General features: G+C 36.0%; 1 protein-coding gene across 2 annotated transcripts in view; it reads left to right on the forward strand.

The window, feature by feature from the left end:
• MYT1L (myelin transcription factor 1 like) overlaps positions 1-20826 on the forward strand; it is a 302776-nt gene that overhangs the window by 239586 nt on the left and 42364 nt on the right. For both annotated transcript variants that reach the window (XM_079297496.1, XM_079297497.1), the window contains exons 12-15: positions 1042-1289; positions 3556-3792; positions 5496-5617; positions 6542-6610. In XM_079297496.1, coding sequence (XP_079153622.1) covers positions 1042-1289; positions 3556-3792; positions 5496-5617; positions 6542-6610 — 676 coding nt within the window. The remainder of the gene's footprint in view (positions 1-1041; positions 1290-3555; positions 3793-5495; positions 5618-6541; positions 6611-20826) is intronic.

The raw sequence follows: 20826 nt of genomic DNA on the forward strand, positions 1-20826 counted from the left end.
TTGGAGACAAGCGCACACTTTCTTGCATTTTTATAAATACTTTTAAAACAGCTCATCTTGGAAGAGAGTTGGGGAAATAAGTGGGCTAATAGGACTGCTTTCCCTTATTTCTGTAATACCTTTGGCTGCAAGAAGCATTATTTAAAAGCAGCAACAGTGCTGCCTTGTGCTTAGATAGGCTGGATGTGAGCACTGCCAGTGCTTTGGCTCTTCTGTGACCACCTGTGGCTTGTGTCAGAGCACAGCTGGGCATCACTGCCTGCAGTGGGAGCAGGGAGGAGTGTCTTTGGTCCTTACTGGTTTTATGAAGAGTTGTAGGTGCTCAGGTTGTTTGAAAGGGTAGGGGGGGGATTTTTCACTTGTACCTGTTGCCATTCAAACAGCCATTGCTTCTGCCCTTGTGCAAGTCATGGTAAAACTAACACATGACAACCACCTTTTCTCTCCTATCATGCTCCAGTCTGGGATGGCCAGTGCCATAATATTTGCCTGTGGTGTAGGAGGAAGTAAAGCTTTTAGGAAGCATAAGGTGTTTGAGGACATATGGGTGGTGCTGTGGCCCAGAGGCCAAGCTCATCAGCCTTGCAGTGGGTTTGATCTCCAGTATCTCTGGGGAATTGTAGGCCTTAAACTAACAGTTCCCCTGTAAATAGGAAAAGGTCCCATAGTGTTACATTGCCCATCATTAATAAAAATGAATGAGCTGAGCAGATTGTACCTTCTGTCTGACTATATATGTGGGGTAAAAGCAGTGTTTCTGTGTTTTTATTGTTTTATAAATCCAGCCTGTTTGTCAGAACAATTCATGATCATGTCATGCAGATTTTTGCAAGAGGTTATTTCATACGATCTCACACATGTAGCATATAAAACTCACAGATAGAAATCAAGAAATACAGCCATCATTCTTATTGCGGGCTTTTTTTTTGGCATTGGTTACTGTTCCTCATTATAAATTTCACCTCCAGCAGTTTGTTTTCCTCTTCACTTGTGCAGAATGCTGCTTCTTTTGAGTCATCCTTGTCATATTTCTTCCCACAGCTAAACGCTACTGTAAGAATTCAAGTCCAACCAGCAGCACAACAAGCAGTTATGCCCCCAGCAGCAGCAGCAATATGAGTTGTGGTGGAGGCAGCAGTGCCAGCAGTACCTGCAGCAAGAGCAGCTTTGACTATACTCATGACATGGAGGCAGCACACATGGCTGCTACTGCTATTCTGAACCTCTCCACCCGCTGCAGGGAGATGCCTCAGAACCTCTCCACTAAGCCTCAGGATCTCTGTGCAAGGGTAAAAATTAGTAAATCTGTTTGTTGATGAAGATGTCTCTTAACTGTACTTGCTCTGTGGCCCTGATTGAGAAAAAAGCTTTAGTAGATCTTGCCTTTTTTTTTCCTCTTAAAATTAACATAATCTGGCTGCTCTGCTAAAGCAGGAAGGGGAAAAAACAAAAGATACAAATTGCTCACAAGTATCACAGGAAATCATGATTATTTTATAAAGTAATGGACAGATACTATGTAGTCATTTTTTAAATTTGTCTCTTATAATTATAAAAGATGTTTGGATTACTCAAGTGGTATTAATTTTGCTACTGTTTATGTATTTTTTTTATTTTTTTTTGCAAAATGCAGTTTGGTTCATATATTTGGCAAAAGGATTAAGATTTGAATCTGCATTTTTATTTAAAAGTCACAAATTGAACCTAAGCTTGTTAGATTCAGGCTCTATGTTACAATTGCTTGCCTATCTCTGATACCAGAGTTCTTAAGTCAATGAATAATACATTTGAAATGAACAAATCCTCCAGTATAGGTGACTTAAAATGTGCATAACTGTCCTGCAGAGTGACTGATATTCTGTATGTTCATAGAGCCTCAGTATGTTATGAAATGGCCATACAGATACAAATAAAAGCTTTTGTCATTAAGCTTTCTATATTACAAAAAAAAAAAAAGTGCACTATTAACATTTGTTAAATATTTAGGAAATTTCATTTTTAACTTTAAAGTTTTGGCTCTGATAGCTGTTCAAAAATGAGTTCTTAACATGCACAAGCAAACAGTATGATGCTGCCTACAGGAGACCACTAGATGGCTGAGCAGACAGATGCAGTGCAGAGGAAACATTTTTATTGTGCTTGTAGAGAGATTTTGAGCTGGCAGACATGTTCTGTTCTTCTATAGACAAAGGTTTGCTTTCCTGTGTTGTGCAAACCAACTCAGATTATGATTGTTCATAGCAAACTAAACCTGTAGCAGCAAGTCTTAGTAATAATCATGCTCTAAGCCAGAATGGACTTTGTTTTCAAGTGCTGCTTTTTATATTAATTTATTTAATACTGTTCAAGAGGGAAATCTCTTTCTGGCATGTAAATAAATGCAGTTTTTCCTCTATTCAGTATGATGGGAGAAATTGAAATACAATGCTAAAAATCTTCTGTATCTAAGCCAGAAAAGGCCTCTTTCCTAATGTGTCACTATATTGCAACTGAAGGAATGAGTCTGAGGAGATAAACAAATACTTTCTAAATTAAATTAGCCAGATAGCAGCAATTAGATATAAGCTCTAACAAAAGGCAGTAATTCAGAGAGAGAGATTTGCATTCACAGTGGTTTCCTGCAGCTCTGTTGTTACTCAAGAGGAAAGAAAGTCACCAGACAGTACAAGGAGTCAGTCAGATTCACATTCATTTTGAAACCTAATTTCTCATGGAACACTTCATTTTTGGAAAGATGAGAGATTCTCTATGGGCATTTTTATCTTATCTGTCCTTAGTTTTTAAATTTTGTATTTGTTTTAGGATATCTTATTTCTCCTTATCTATCATAATAGACAACACTTGTTTGTTTCTGCAAGAGAGTCCATACTCAACCCATTTTTCACAGTACAAGTTGTCACAGAAATTGGCACAAATTATTATCAAGATAGATACATGAATTGTTTATGTGTGTTCATCTGCAGGGAAGGAGCTGTGAAACTTAAATGCATTTCCTCATTCACAAATGGTGTCCAAAAGGACTTCTTTTGGTACCCTACCTCCCTGTTTAATTTTCTGACATTATCTATTCAAAATTGACTGCTAATGTAAAAGAAAAAAAGAAACAAAGGTGATTTGATGTTAGCTGGTTTTTGTTTCTCTAATGACCCAGACAGATGCCAAGACTGAAAACAAGAATTATGCAGATGTTACCTCACAGGTTATTTCACCTGTCACAGAATAAATCAAGAACATAAAGGCAATGGCAAGGAAATACCTTTAGAGCTTTCTCCTTTATATATCAGATTTTGCACCTATGTACTGGGTGGCAGCAGGGATACCGAAGACTTTCCCCTTTCCCCCCAAATATCAAATTAGCCATTCAGGAAGAAATCTACTTTAACAGCATTAATGTTGTGTAACAGCATCATGCTATGTGTAGGAGGGGGCTCAATGCTTACAATCTATACAGGAATGGAAAAGCACTTTATCATTCTGCTAGGCAATCAGATTGAAGAAGAGGTAGCAGTTTGCCAGTGTGAAGCTGAATTAACAATATTTTTCTTATTTTGACAGAATCCTGATATGGAAGTGGATGAAAATGGGACGTTGGATCTGAGCATGAACAAGCAGAGGCAGCGAGATGGTTGCTGCACCATTTTGACCCCACTGGAGCCAATGTCCCCTCAACGGCAAGCGGTGATGAACAACCGGTGCTACCAGCTGAACGAGGGTGACTGCTGGGACTTGCCAGTGGACTACACTAAAATGAAGCCAAGTAGGATAGATGAAGATGATTCCAAAGAGATTAATGTATGTCTTTTTCATCTGTATAGTTCTTGTTGCAGTATAATTGTGGTAATTAATTAATTTTCTGAAATTTGGAGGGAAATAGGAAGCAAAGTTAGTATGCGACAAAAGTGGTGGTTTTCTACAGTAAGGACTTTTCTGGTGGTTGATCTTTAGGAGTATATCATGCTGGCACACATCTGATCTGTGACTAAGTTCCATAAGACAACATTTGAACCATGAATGTGAATCATGTTTTCTAACAGCATCATCTTGTTAACAAATATTTTCTGCAGTAAAGATGTTTTGCTATATCCAGATTATGTTACTCTATATAAGCAAGTTGACATAACTGTGCAATACTGGGATAATCAGCTCTGAAGACAAAATACTCTCCTGAATATGAAAACCATAGATGATGAGCTGAGAATTTGAAAGCATGTATTGCTTAGAAATCAATTTAAACAAAGCAGCAGAGTATAATGTAAGCTTTCCACTATTTCAACTAATCTTCTAGATTATTTGTATGTTCTTGATAGCTCTGTGTAAGGGCCTGTATTAATGAAATACTTTTTGTTAAAGAATACAAAGAAGGGATATAAGAAATCAGTGTTACTTTTCTACTTGTAATACCAAGATAGCAGCAAACCCCTTTAAACAGAAGAGACAAATAAAGAAAATATGTCAGTGATTTTTTATTACTTTTAAAAACAGAATAGACTGGACACTGAAGAGGTCTGCTGACAAGGTTCAGTGCTGCTGCTTTTTTCTGTCAGATTTTAACTCTTATCCATTCTGTGGCTTAAAAATCCTGCACTTAATTCAATTTAATTGTTTGAGGACTTCCAGAGACTAATTTTTTTTTGGTTTATAGGCAAAATTTAGGCTAATCATTTGTGTGTAGCACATCTCTTGCCAATTTTAATTAAACCATAAAATTATTCTCAGTATATTTGAAATATATAATTAAGTGGAATTTTCACTAGATATCCTGAATGCATTCTAGCTTTGGTGATACAGTTTTGCTAATAATTTCACTGAAGTTGGCAGGAAATCTGTCACTATCAAGGAAATGTGAGGTAAAGCAGCGACTTTAACTAGACTAAGAACTCCCTGCTTCTACTCCATTGTTTATAGCACCATCTGCAGGAATCCCTGAATCCCTGCATTCAGCCACTGCATTCCTGAAATAGATGGGTTTGAATTTCTGAACATCACTAAATTACAAATTACATCATTCTGTCTTGCCAGACAGATCCATTGAGATTTGTCCCAGGCTGAGATTTTGTGTGTAGATGCTAAAATTGCTTCTCTTTCATCTTTGAAATGTTCTAAATGCTTAAGAATACTATTTAAGATGGCTTTTTGATGCATAAGATACTGTATTTAGTCATCTTTTTTGCCTTTCCTCTATTGTGCAGTGAGTCTAGGGAAAAGACCTGAGTCTTTTGAGAAAAATAATGTGACAGCTGTACAAAAAATTGGAGTTTCTCCTTTTTATTTTTCTAGTTAAATAAATTATATATTTCTCATATTGTGAAATCTTCATCAAAATATTCAAATATTATTCAACATGAAAGAACATAAAAATAATTTCATTAATTTTCTCTGTCAGAATAGGATAAGAAGGAGATACCATCTGATGACTCTGCTTTTCATTATTTTGTGTAAGTTGTGACCTTTTCTAGCTGAAATTAATGTACATATATATATATATTTGCCTGTAGCCAGAAGATTTGGATCCTTTCCAAGAGGCACTTGAAGAAAGAAGGTATCCTGGTGAAGTTACAATCCCAAGTCCTAAACCCAAATACCCTCAATGCAAAGAGAGCAAAAAGGATTTAATAACGTAAGCATAATGTGAGGTGAAATTATTTATCTCCTTTTAACTTTTTCTCTCTTTGTCTTTTTTTAAACCAACGAATACATATACGCCTTGCAGTATGAGCATGCAACATTTGCAGCATATAAATGTTTCAAACTGCCAGTTAAGTAAAGTGATAAGCTAACGTGTATTTGCTTGTTCTTAATGATGCTATATTGTATTGAGACGCCATTTTCATTTAAACCTGTTCATTTTGCAGCTTTTCGATTAGGATGCTTAAAACCCCTTGCAGTCATTGCAGCTAAACTGGAAACAATGAAACTTTTAAAAGTTTTTTTTTTAAACATACTTACTATTTTGGCTGTTTTTGTTTTTGTTTGGTGGCAGATGTCCAACACCAGGGTGTGATGGGAGTGGTCATGTGACTGGTAATTACGCCTCACATAGAAGGTGTGACTTCATTTTTTTCATGGTGGATTCTGTCTTTTCAATTTATTGTTTTCAGCTTACCTCAACAATGCTGTCAAAGTAAAACGTTGAACTATGTGTTAACCCTTTGAGTAATATATGTTGATCTTAAAAGCATGCTAATTTGTGTGTTGTATAAACGTCTTTTATTTTCAAATAGATAACTAAAATTTCCAAAGTATTCCTTAAGCATTTAAGTAGTTAACCCAGGAATCTCCAATATTTTTGTTATATTTTTCTAGTTCATAGAGAAACAAACAAACCAACAAGGACATTTACAGTATGTAATTTTGGAAGTAATATTGATAACTAAATATATTCAGAGGGTTAACTATATTACGGAATTCAATATTACAGCACTTGCCCCATCGCTTTTCTGCATTACAAACTTTTACTTTTTAATTTTTATGTTGTGTTTGTATGCGAGTGTTCAGTTAATGAGAAGATTAACATACTTGTATGTCCTGCCATGTCTTACAGTTTATCTGGCTGTCCCTTGGCTGACAAAAGCATTCGGAGTATGCTGGCCACAAGCTCACAAGAACTCAAGTAAGATATAAAGAACAAATATTTTCTTTATAAATATTTATTTGATTGCTAATTGTGTAAAGTTTTATCAGAAATTAGAAATGCTGTCTGGAGAGCTGCTGCAGAAGGAGCTGATCCTGCTTGGAACATGCATTGAAGTCTCTAGAAATTCCATACAGGGGAGTTCTGTGCATAAGTCTGTTGACCTAGTATGCCCTTTTGTGTGTCCTTTCGGTGACAGGGGTGGTCAAAAGACAGAACTTCTGGAATTTCATCTTAATGTCTGAATTCCTGTTCAATTTTTTTTTTAATTTTGAGTTTGCTAGTTAGAACAGAAAATTCCCATACAATTAGGCTGATGAAACACTTCTGATTACACAAGCAGTAAGGCACTGCAGTTTCTCAGGCACAGTTGGAGGGAAAACAATTTGTTTTTCCCAAATGTTTGCATAATTTTCCCTGGGTTCGTACCATTGCTACCAGCCTAATGCATTTTCTCATGTGACTATGTTTTTTAATGGCTACTTAGTTATCCCCTGCTCAAAATAAGTTCTTTACTGTTCCTTACAGTTCTTTGGAGTAACAGTTTTGAGCAATGAACATTAGAGAACCATGAGATTTAGCACTGGTGTGTCTTCCTGCACATATGCTCTACTGCAACTCTCTGTGTGGAACAACTATAGCATTTATTAGTGCTATGACAGAGCAGTGCTCCTGAGCTGGTAATTTGGTTAAAATGGAAAAATGTTGACAAGAAATGAGGAAAATTCAGTAGGGAAGTATGAATGGGTACCTTATGCTGCCATACTGCTTAGCAGTATTCTGTCATATACATTTACATATACAATAAATTTCTTGAGTTCAGTACATTCACTGATTAAAAAAAAACAAACAACTCTTGATGTAAACTGTGGGAAAAATAAGAACACAAACATGAGAAAACTGCTGGAATAAAATTGCTCTCTAGTTTTACCTAATCTACTTGCTAGAGGTAAGCAACACATACAAAATTTACAGCTGATTTCCCACAAAGTTAAAAATGTTTTGAAACTATTAGTTTAGGTCATGGCAATATATGCTGCCAGAAGAATATGTGATATGCAAAAGGGGGTCTAAATGAGATCAGGGAAAACATTAAATATAAGCGGAGAAAGACGTGCATCTCAGAGAAACTCAGATTTGGACCTGGATTTTGGGTTGGGATGGGTCAAATGGTAGAATTTTGAGGAAATGTGAATGCATAAGCAAAACACAGTCAAGACTCTTGAGGCAGCATGAATATTTTAAGCAAATACTTTGCTACTTAATCCCTTTATAAAGTTTCTACTTATCTTAGGAAGCTGTTTCTGAATTGCTTCATCTCCTCTGCTTTTCTCAAACATCTGCAGTCAAGGCTGCCTGGTAGAAACCAAGAAGCAAAAAATCCCACCACCTAAACTTGAGATCCCACTTCTATGTCATGATACTTGCTCTACTTATTTCAAGTTTTTCCTAAGCAAAAAGCAAGATTAAGTTAAAGTAATATTTTAGGTTCAAAATCTATTATTTATTATTTATTAGCATAAAATATTAATTTAGCAGTTGTCATTATACCAGTTGAACACATAAAACTGTTAACTTTCAAAATTACAGAATTTTAAGCAGGTTTATGTAACTAAGTTCTCTTTTGTATTTGCACTATATGGCAATTCTTTTTTTCTGATAATATATTTTTCCACAGGATAAAAAAGTAAATCATTGCACAGGGCAGATAGTAATCATTGCATAAGCAATTAATTAATTTCTTCTCTTTTCCTTTATTATCCCATGTGAGGCCCTGTCTGTTATTCACTCCAGTTTTCTCAAACTACCCCCTGAAGATAGACCTATTAATTCACACACACATTTGTCACTGCCATCACATCTGAGTGTTTCCTAATTAATTTAGTTATAAAAGAATTATTTTCTTTTCATCTGAAGTTATACTCTGAAGTAAATATATTTGGTATTATCCTCATTTTAAACCAGAAAGAATAGATATGTAATTTTGATCGCTCAGTTGGATACTTTTGGGACTCAGTTTGTCAGTTCCTTACATTGCAGAGAACTGAGTATGTTCAAACCCTTGAATTTGCTTGGAGTTACAGGAATTTAGCAGATCTATGTAATGTAAATGGCCCTGTGTGAGAAGGAATGAACTATGCAGAAAAAGCAGGAGAGTCCAGTTCCAGAGCAGCCACACTTTCCTTTCTCCTCTCCCAAAACTCTGATTAATCCCCTCTTCCACTTGGCCCATTGACCCTGTCCTGTTTTTCTTTATCATTTTTTCTATATTGTTCCCTGTCTCAAGCTCCCTTGTCTGATCAACCCATCTCCTGCCTCCATCACATTTATATTTTTATTGTCCTCTTTCTCTACATCCTGGGAAGTTGGTACAGAGACAGAAATAAAGCATCTTAGCATTTCCCACATATATTTGAAAGCAGGGAAGTAGGAGTCCTATGGATGGCAGCATCCTTTATACAGCTCTCATTTATGCTCTTGTTCTCTGCTTAAGATGGAAGAAGATGTGATCATGTAAATGTAACGGGCATGCACAAAGCAGCTAAACCAAAGCTACATAAGAGAACTTGATTTTGAAATTTTTGAACTGTGAAGTACTTCATTTACATCCATTATATTTGTGTGTGTGTGAGATCTGGGAGTATAATTTCCTTGTTTCTAAAACAAGGAAGCAGAAGCTGAAAAGAAGCAGAAATTCCATAATATGGGATAATACTGGCCATCTGTCAGGCCACCAGACACCATGGGAAATTCTGTCTGCTCTATAGCCTGGGCTGCTGTCATAGCCAACAGCAGTAGGAGCTTTAGTGATGTGCATGGACTGGCACCAGGAGGAGATGGGCAACATTGCTGGGACGTTTCACACATATTTGCTGACAGCAGAAGAGTAGTGAGAATCAGTAACCTTGACTCCTGCCCCAGGCTGTAGAGGGAAATGTATACACATTTTTTAGCTACAACCCAAGCTGAGATCCCTTCTCTCCTGTCCCTACCAATCTGTACTGTTCTCATCTCTTATTCGTGTTGTATTGCTTGTTCAGGTTTTCAATGTAGTTTTTTTCCATTCTTCCATTAAAATTTCTGCCTTTGTAAAATTCTTGGCAAATGCATATTTAATGTGTAGGGTACAGGGAACAATTGATAGTGTAGTAGAAGAACTAATAGTGCAGTGTAGGAATCATATTTCTGGACTACATAATTTGGAAGGATTTAATACTTCTAGGGCTTTACCATGTATCAAATATCACACATGTGCTAGTCAAGCCTTCATATTACATTTTACTGATAAATTATCTCTGTGTATTTTACAACACATACAATTAATGTATAATGCAGCTTCCTAATTGGGATTTTGCTAACACACTGATTTTTTTGTATCCCAACTAAAATATAAAATAGCAGACACTTCAAATAATATCCATTAATGATATCAATCATATAATGTTCACAATCAAGGTAGTACAAGAATCCTAAAAAGTTAGATAAATGCTTCTTTTGCTTAACAGTCATGCTTACTGTATTGCCTTTTGGAAATTGTGGCTCCCAAGATTTCACTACTCACATTTCCTGGCTCTCAGAATAATAAAGTTGCAACCTTCAATTAAATTGTTCCAGGGTAAGCATAATTATTCCTTACCACTTATGCTTCCATCTGTAAGGGCTCAGGTTTTCCATGCAGATTGCACAATTCTTCATTTTTGCCCAAAACTCAAATAGAAAAGTGAGAGCCTTTGTGCATAGTTTGTCAGCAGACTAAAGCAGTTACAGCCTGGTCAGTCATCTCCAAATAACAGCACAATATCTCTGCTTTAATTCTCAGGTTGACAGCTCTAAAGCTGTGTGAAGCTTTACCACCAAACTTTCCCAATATTAAGATTTTGGTTATAATACTTGTGAAAATATACTAATTTTAAGAGGGTCTAGGCACAATGTATTGATGAGTAAAGTTAACTGTGATGGGAAAGCACTTAACAGCCCACCAGTGACAGCTACCAATATTAAAGTATTCATAAATTAAATTTGGTGTGATTGTACCAAAGGACATTTTCTTATTAGTTTTCTTTATTTTTTCCTTATCATAGCAGGTATTTCTAACAGTTACAGTTAGTTCTTAACTGTATTACAATTTACAATTACAAATTACAATTAGAATTATAAATACTGTTATAAATAACATTTTGATGGACTTTGAATCTTATTCAAAGGAATTTTTTTTAAAAAAACCACTGCAACAATCTAAACAATCCAAAGTTTAAATTAATTATTGTTTTAAAAGGACCCATTTTGTTCATCAGTAAATCAATCACAGTTAAAACACAGTTTACTGACTGTGAGAACTTCTACTCAGTGTTCTGTCAATGTGGGAACCTGAGAACACAGGTAACAGAGATTCCCAGAAGGTGACAAACTTATTTCTACTTAGTGCTACTTTGATAAATATCCTAAATATCCTTCAACATCCGCCCTTATTGCCTTGAGTCAATTTTCTGCCAGGAAATCTCATTATTGCTTATTCTGAAGGATCTGATCCTGAGTAAGAAGTTCAACCAGGTGCCTACAAGTGTGGATACTTCTTGATATTGTTGTAGTATTCCCAGTCCTTCAGTCCCAAAGCATCTGTGTGGATTTTCTTGTTTTCTGTGATGGATGTCTTTTGGTATTTCCTGTGGAGGGAGGAGTGCAGTCTCTTTTCCCTCACAACAATGAAACCTGAGAGCTTTTGTTTCCCACATCTCTTCTTAACTCAAAGTGAGGAGCTCAGTCTATTTTTGCGTGTTCTCCACAACAAAGTATGAGTTAGAATTTCTGTGCCTCTGTCTTTTTTCCATATCATTCTGCCACAGTGATTTCCATATTCTTGGTGATCTTCTACTCTTTCTCTTCACTTCCTTTCACTCATCCCCCTGTTTCTAGAGGTGTCACCATGGCAGTGTTCACATAGAAAAGTGAACTTCTCTGAAGCTCTCTCTGTCAGCCATGATTCTTCTTGAAAAACAACTCCATGCAGTGTTTTCATGATAGAAAGGATATCCTTATCTCATACTCATTGGAAAATTCTTCTTTATTAATATATTATCTAGTATTTATTTTTACTGATGTGATTTTACTGCAATTTTCTCAGCAAGAACTGGGAAGAAAAGACAGCCTTCCAGAAATGGTGAAGCTCCTGTTGTTTTTATTCTGATGAATATGTAAAATAGAATATTACTGTAAAAGAGTAGTATTTTCCTCCTTGCTGTAGTCATCTAGTAAAGAATAGGCCTTCTCTAGATATAAATTTAAAATGCAGTGACAAAAATTATTAGGATATATTCATAAAACACCACAGAAACATTTCCCTCTTTAGATAGGTAACCACATTATTCTTGGACATTGACCAGTGCCTATACTGTTTCAAACCTTGACAGCTCTCCCAATATACAGTCACTTTATGTACTTAAACCAGTTATTTCTGTAGAATTCTGTTTACCTGCTGGAGTGAATTCTCCACCTACATCCTGTGTTTTTCACTTAAGGTGTTTCTGATGTTCAGTTCCTGGATGTGCATTTGTTATTTCATCCACAAATAAGTATTATCCCTTGCCTTGCCTTCCCTTTCCCACCTTCCCCTTCCCTTTTCCTGTTGAGATTGCATCTATTCTTCTTTAAGAATACAGCAAGACTGAGACCAGTTACATTATTTTCACTCACTTTTATCTTACAAAAGTACTCTTTGTCACAAGAATCATTTCCATTCCTATTATCACCTTTTTGCTCCTGTTGTTTGTCGTTTTTTTTAACATGGAAACTTAATAGAAGTTATCATTACAATTTTTCTTGAATACTAAGGTTGTTGAGCCTAGTAAGTAATCTTGTGTTAAGTTGAAATACTCCTGTGATGCTAAGTATGTATCATTTGAATCTGCAGACCCTTTTTATAATTCCTTAATGCTTTAGCTATTTTTTGTATAGGAAATGTGATTGCAAGGAACAGATGTGATGTGTTTGGAGAAATGCTAAAAAGTTCTTAAGTGAGCCATTTGTAAATTATAGTGTTTTATTAATTCATCTGCAATGTTGTGGTAAAAAAAAAAAACTTAACAAACTGTAGTTTTTTATGTGTTCTTAAACTGCAAGTTAGTATGCTAGTCTAATTTAAATTATTAAAAACAAAAACCAAGAAACATAGATCCCCAATTATTAGTTCACCTATAAGGAATAATCTTTCCCATTTTGCTCAACAATCCTTGGGCCAAGTGAAATTAGGAATCTTACGTGGTTTCAGTGGGTTTTTTTTGCATTTTTGTTTCCTGTATTTATTGCAGATTTCCACTTGGATACCTTATCTTTGATGGCAGCATGCATGCCTGGCCAGAACAGAACACCTTGGGCTCTGTTCCTGCACTTCTCAATACTCAAATGGGCACTGTAGGTTATACCTAGCATTTCCAACCTCATGTTGTGTGGTGTTATGATAATGTCCTTTGTATAGAAACCCATCATCTGCAGCAACCTCATCTCTGTAGTCACAATAAGTTTTACATATGGAAGTGGCTGGGCTTTTTCTCTGTTAGAATAACTCATTGAGACTCTGGTAAGGTTGAGTCATTCCATTTTTCTCACTTAAGTTTGTCAACTTTTGTCTCTGAAATGGAAAACACTTGAGTTTTGTTTACATAAGACCCTTCATCATTGTTTTCATTACTCAGAGGTAGTCTTAAAAGCATGTACTCTCTGAAAAGCTCCTTAAAAGCCATCTGCGTATCAGTATCTCTGATGCTGTGAAATGTTCCATGCAGGCACAAAATTGTTTGCATGAAGCACCTTGCAGAATCAGGGCCCTAGTAAATTGTCAATACTATGAAATGCTCTGAAATAAGAGGCTTCCTCTACATAGTAGTATCTAGAGCAGCCAAACAGTTCATGGCCTGATTCTTTATGTACTTAATTACTCAAAACAAAATATAACAGTAGCTTGTATTTTTTTTACTGTTTGGATTTGAATCAGCATTTAAAACCATTTGTCACTCAGTTATTACCAAAATAGTCTCAATTCAGATGAACAGTCACTAAATTAGAGTAATTTTTTCAAAGCTACCTGTATGACTTAAAGAGTCTAAATTTTCTTTTTAGAAGGAATATAAGTGGTGGGCATCCACATCCCTGCAACTTCTATATGCCTAACTTTGAAATTGGAATTCAGTGTCTGCAATAACAACTTAGGCAGTTTTGAAGATACACTCCTTAGTTCCTAGCTCTTCACTAATCACCAAATATTTCAATGTGAATGTTTGTTTGATGGTTTATTTTAATTCTTGAATCTTTTCTCTTGTCAGTCATTCTAGTTTCATACTGTGCAGTTTCTAAGCAACTATTCTGAGAGGAGCACTTAATTGTGATTAATTATAAGTGAATTTGTTTAGCTATGTTAATATGCCCAATGAATCTCTCTAAGGCCTTCTTGTCTTGGAGTTTTTCCATTTGTACAGTTGCCTCTGTCTTCCTTGGGTTTGATCATACTTCTTTGTCATTGAACTCGTCCTACGTAATTAATCTCATTCAGCCTGGCATTTGCTTGTAATCAATTCAAGGGTCTTTTCTTTGGCACAATTTGGTAATTGTGCAGACTCCCATTGTGATGTTGATCATTTTTGCTTCAAATCAACAGATCATAACCAATTGCTCATTCCATCCAGATCTGCAAAGATCTGCAACATGATGCTGTGGTATATCCCAAGTGCTGAGGCAATCCCCATGGGAAGTTGCATAAACTGTACAGCTGCTAAAAGGGGAAGTAAAAATGCAGTGTTTTGCACTTTCTGTGTTTGGTCAGACTTGCCAAAACCCTTTAATATATACTCCAAAATAAAAGTCATTTTGTTACTTGAAGTCCTAAACATGATTGTCCAGATCCTCAGTTGGTGTAAATTAGCGTAGCTCTGCTGCCTTTGGAAGAGTTACGCTAAGATACAACAGTGATGATCTGGGCAGGTGCCCTCAGCTACTGTCTTGGGTTAGCATTCATGTTTGATTGCCTTATTTAAATTTTTTGAAGTTACAAAATTCCTTGCATTATTTGGTTCCTTGAAATGGCCAGTTGCTAACTTGATTATGTGGTGTCTGTATCTGCAAAGTAACATCTGATTTTGCCATGCAGTTAAGTTCATCCCTTTACTTTTATCTCAGTGCTATTGGGACTTTATGTGGCACACATTTTTTGCAGCACTGTAGTATCTATATCAATGTTTTATATTTCTAAAATATCCCATATCCCTCATAAACACCTCATCATAATCTTCTTTTACAATATTTTTGTATTCCCAGTAAGTGGAATTTACATTTGGTCATCTGCATGTAAAAAACTGCTCTTCTACCCTAATACACACAGAATTTCCACTGCTTCAAAGTCTGTTGATTTCTCTCCTTCCACAGATAACAACACTGTGCTCTTTCAGCATGGCCTCAGTTGTATGAAACGACCTAAATTTTGAGGAGTACTTTACCACTGGCCATTATTAATTATTTTTGTATGCTTGATTGTGCTTGCACTGTACTCAGCTTCACCAGTATATGTTTTCTGTAATAAGGAGGCAGAGGAGGACTGAAGTATAAACACATTAATATGATTAAGTATTATTTTTTGGACTGTGGAAAAAAAAAAAGGAAAAAAGACAGACCCTTCAAAAAATGAATCTTAATAAATTATATTTAGGATGTAGTTTCCAGAGTTATACTATTGACATAGTTTCATTCAAATAATGAGCTGTAAAGTAGTCAGTCAGAGTGATACTAAAAATGTCTTCTTCAGGCTTCAGAGTTAACAGTACACTGAGATGAACAGAACTTAGTTTCCAAATTTTCAGACTGCAAATTAATGGGAACGTCATTATGAAAGCATATGATCAGTTAAAAGAACTATAATTTATTCAGAACAGATTACAAACCCAGAAAGAAAACTAAGTCATAGACTTTATTTTCTTTTTTACAGGTAGAGAACTACTTTTTCTAGGCCAGTGGCACTTTTCTTGAATACATGGTGCACACCAAAAGTATTCTAAAGAATTACAAAATCACAACTTACTCCTTTTACTAGTAAAACTATGAGCTTAGGGGTTTTTTATTTTCTTGTATAAACTGATGATAGCTCAAAGAAATAAAATGACCCTGCATTAAATGCAATCTATTGAATGCTGAATTCAGAGTTTAATAGGTAAGAAAGCATTTGATTGTGACTCTATGATTGGAATCCCTATTTTGGTAATGAGTCAGAGATGATGTCAGACAATAGGTAAAGAATTTTTAAAAATCTTTATTATTTCTTAAAAACATTTGTTTGTTGGGTTTTTTTCTTTCAAATCTCAGAGTTATTCTTTAGCAGGGAGTGAATTCTGTAATTGCTGGGCATTTCACAAATAATTTTTAATTTAAAAGCTGTAAATGTTGGTTATTCTATTCACTGCAAAGGTATGCTGGACACTGCAGAGGCAAATCACTGGGTTTGTTCCCCATGAATAAGAGTTGCAAAAAAAGTATAGAATAAAACCCCAGGGGAATCATAAAAATTTATATGAAAATAACTGAATAATTTTTAAAAATGATAGATTATGGGTTTCTCCTCAAGGCTTCTCCAGGAACCATTGTAGGTGGTGGTTTGTTTTCCTCTGATGCACTAATCAAGCAACATCTGTCAGGAAAGCGTAAGTATTTTCTATAAGTATAGGTATAATGAAGGAGGGGCAAGGGCCTTGCTTTGGAATAACACTGAATACAACTTTTGTGACTTGAGTGTGAAGAATCTGAAATAATAAAATTATTAAGAATTTTTTTCTGTACTTTTTAAAACCAACTAAGGTTTAATCCTCAACATTCCTACTCACAAAAAAAGTCCTTTAATGATTCTAATTCTTTACTGGGACCTAATCCAAAAATCTTTTTAAGTAATAAAATCATAGAACCACAGGAAGGTTTGAGTTGGAACAGACTTTAAGAATCCTAAAGTTCCAACCCCTCTGCCTTGGGGAGAGGCATCTTCTACTAGACCAGGTTACTCAGAAACCATCCAACCTGGCCTTAAATACCTCCAGGGATGGGGTATCCACAGCATCGCTGGGCAGCTGTGTCAATAGGAAACCTCCCACTGTCTTTAGCCAGCTCTGGATCCAAGATTATGTTCTGCAACTTTGAAAAGCTTTCCCTAAGTAGCATTTTCATAATGGATTGACAACAACATTACAAGCCGAATTCCATGTAGAGTTTGCACTTCTTCCACTTGACAAAACCAGTTTCAGGTTGATACTATCATATCAAATATAAATAATATTATATAAATATATATATCACACAATATAACTTTATCACTATAAATAGTGATAGGGTCCTATCACTATTTGTTTTTGAAGAAAAGAGTATTTTTAAAGTTAAATTATTCAAGTATTGGTAAGGAATTTTTTTGGAATTCTATTTGATAACAATCAACCTCTGTAAATTAAAAATGATTGATATTCAATACAAATGAGAAATAATTTTCTGCAAATTTTGTATGTGAAACTATTTTCCAGAATACTGTGTTTAATAATAACTTAACTGATTTTAATTTCATTTTTTTCAAATTTTTGTGTTAACTCTACTGAAGCCAGAGTAAATGCTGCTGATTCACAAATTGTACTAAATAAACACATCAGGACCAGATATCTCCAATTTTGCAAAATTCTTGCAAATGTTAATGTACCACAGACCAGATGTGTTTATATCTTCATATAAGGTCTGACATAATCAAGAACAATCTCAAAAATTTTTTTATTCCATCTTAAAATTCATAAGGTAGTGGGATTGTCTTAAAGGCTAAGAAAAACTTTTTATTATCTGTTCTTGTCAATGAAGATACTTCCATTCAAAGGTAAAGGTAATGAATAAGATACTTATCCAAAGGGTCATTTTTCTTACAAATTTCTCTCACCATGAAAAGGGGAAATTGGCTGTTTTTAAAGACACTGCCAATGGATTGGGTTCTGTTCAAAAGATACAGTTGACAACTATAAGTACTGGGAAGTGGAAATCTAAATCTGTGGGAGACATTTCTGTAAGATGCAGTGTGCTGGATAACTTATTCCACAGTTGACCTTTCTGTGATCTGGTATTCATCTTGAAATTAGTGGTTTTCCTGTGTCTGAATGGGTGCTGAATAGAATTATGCCTATCTTCATGCAAGAAGGTTAAGATGTTCTTCCATGTCATGTGTAGCTGAGGATAGCAACCTCTGAACTAATCAAAACAAAGAATTTATGTTGCAGCTGCAGCTAGGTTCCTATCCCATGTAATATTCTTCCAAGTCCTTGTCAAGGGGCTTTTATTTAGCAGGAATGGTTGCAAGGATAGTGATTTCTTAAACAATATTTTGGCAGAATTTGACTAGAGGATGTAAACATTTACTGTGATAATAGAAAGTTATGGTTCTTCCTCACAGCCTGGAAAAATAAAAGCATTAATCAAAGTCTAGAAAAGGTCTGTATCAACACTAACCAAGTCAATTAGAAATCAGAGTAAGGAGGAGTAAGTACATGCTCAGGGTTATTTCATATAAGCACGCTAAAAAAGGAAGTAGTTTTGGAAAAGAAGTTTATTGCTTTTAATAAATCAGAGGGAAACTTTCTTGTAAAAGTCATGTAAGGCAAAGTTGGCCTCTCACTGAGAGCTGCTTTTCTACCTCTGCAGTGCATGGGAGCTGTGAGCCCTGAGATACAACAGAGCCCAAGCACTGTGTGCAGTCACATGGGGCCATTGTCCTGTACAGCCCTTTGTCCCTGGCTGGAACCTCCAACCTCCCTGCACTGTGCAGCTGCTTGGGAAGCCATTCCTGCAGCTCTCAGACTGCAAAGCTGATGTAGCTCTTTCATTAGATGTTTACAGTATAAACCAAGCTTGCACTGCTTTGTCCTATGGGAGTTGCAAAAGGGGAAATTGTACAAAAGCATGGACTTTCTGCCTTTGTTAACTTCGAGTAGAAAGTAAGGAGGGCCAAAGTAAGAAAAGACATAGAAGCATATCCCATGACAATGAAAAGCACAATTTATTCTCAAGTGCTCTACTTAATGATACCTTGGAATAGTCGTGTGGAGCTGGAATTATTACTTGAGTGCTGTTCAATACAGTCTCAGATTCCAATAGAAAAATGAAGAGTTTAGCTTGAAACAGTTTTAATGGTCTTATCAAAGTTTCCTGCCTTCACTGAAGGGATATCTCCTTTGTTCTCATAATGTGCAAACTGCCTCATCCACTCTGACAGGTTAGGGTGAAATGACACCAATTTCGGGTTATTGAATACTGTACTAAAAGCTCTGTTGTTTCTTTTACTGCTACCCAGACAGCTGCAGCATCCTTTCAGGGGGAGCAGGAAACTCCAAAGCAGAGGCAGATGGATGCCCAGAGTAGAAGCTGAGTTTTCTCTTGGGTACACAGTCTCTCTCACTGATCAGGATCTTTGTTGTGATCTACTTCATCTGCCTCAATGAGAATTTCTGAGCATTCATTAGCTGTGCAAGCTGGACTTCAAAATCATCACTTTCAGTTGTTGAGAACATATACAAATATAAAGAAATACACAAGTGTTTTGAATATATACAACTATACAAATAAATTTGCTAATGGTTGAAACTTGAACTATCTAGAAGGGACTGGAATTAGGGGGAAATGATGTGATGTTTCTGGAATAGAGTCTCGAACTAAAGACTGCATCTGTATTGCCAATAGGAGACCAAACAGTATTCTCTCTGATACAGATTATAAGATGCATTACAGAATTATAAAATCATGTAGCCAGGGGTATCCAAATGTTAGCTAGTCTAAGCTCCTGCTCAGAACAAGTCCAGTTGGAATCGGTTGCTTGGGATCTTGTCCAGTCAAGTTATGAGCATTGCCAAGGTTGGAGTTCCTGTAACCATTCCAGTGTTTGACCAGACTGATGTTTGGTTGTTTTCTTTTTTTTTTTCTTTTATAATAAATTGGCTTTCCCATGCTGAACTTTATCCATATCTTAGCTGTCCTTCAGCTGTGCAGCTCTGAGAAAATTTCTGTTATTCCTTCACCACATCAACCTGTTAGGTATTCATAGACAGCAGTAAAATTCCCTTACACTCAAGAACGAGCAAGCTAACTTCCTCAGTCTTAGATATCAAGTCCTTCAGGCCCAGAACCATCTGGCAATGTCTTGTAGCAGTGCAAACCTGCACCTTAGTGTTGGTGATTCTGAGACTGCTGGGAAGAAAACTACCTTCCTAAATGTAGTTCATCTGGTTTGTCTGCCCAGTGGAGTCTACCTCGAGGCAGTAGGATGGAATACCTGTAGGGATGGGCATAACTGTGGTAATGCCCAACTGTCCTCCTTGTAGATAGGTTCATAATAAACTCTCACTAGGGATTTTTCTCTTCAGTATGAATTAAAAATGCTTACTGCATGTCTGAGGTAAGTTAGCACTCAGTGTGGAGCGTGAGTCTTAAGTCAGCCACATAAAAAATTAGAGCAAGTCCAAGAGGGTTTCAAGAATCAGTATGAAGTCACACAGAAAATCAGTAACAAAACTGGATTTCCCTTAGCTGCACTGTTCATTAGCCTTCTTACTAGACCAGACTGCCTCTCACAGTCTGATATAATTCACACTCAGTATTTTCATATTTCTTCACTTAGGCTTCTGACAAATGTTTTTAGGCCTAGAGGGAAAAAAGCTGCTTGTTTTCATGATATTAAAACTGGAGTAGTTTGCTCACTTGCTGTAGACACTTCACCCCAAAATAGAAAGTAGTATCTCTGCTTTATCTGTCTGGGAAAGCAGAACTCTTGAGTTTGCTCCCTTTATCCAAATGTTAGTCTGTCCCTGTTACTGGATGATCTATGTTCCCAGATAGAAACACAGACATGCAGAAAACATGTAAAAGTTCATCCAGTGTAGGGAACTTAGTGCTACAACAGCACTTCTCAAGGTTACTAATGAGCACAACACAGTGGCTGCATGTGGAGCAAATCAACTCTCAGCCTTAAGAAGTGATTAATCATCTAAACACTTTACACCAAACTCTTATTTTTACCTTACCTTTCCAAATGTGCACTGAAAACCATCTTTTTAATTGCTCTTTTGAAACAGGAGTTTAAGAAAAAGGCTGTTGTTAATAGTGAAGAAAATCCCAGCCCATTACATTTTTTGTCACTTGGATTATTTTAATGA

The sequence above is a fragment of the Erithacus rubecula genome (assembly GCF_903797595.1).
Source record: "Erithacus rubecula genome assembly, chromosome: 2".
In the NCBI taxonomy this organism is placed as follows: domain Eukaryota; kingdom Metazoa; phylum Chordata; class Aves; order Passeriformes; family Muscicapidae; genus Erithacus; species Erithacus rubecula.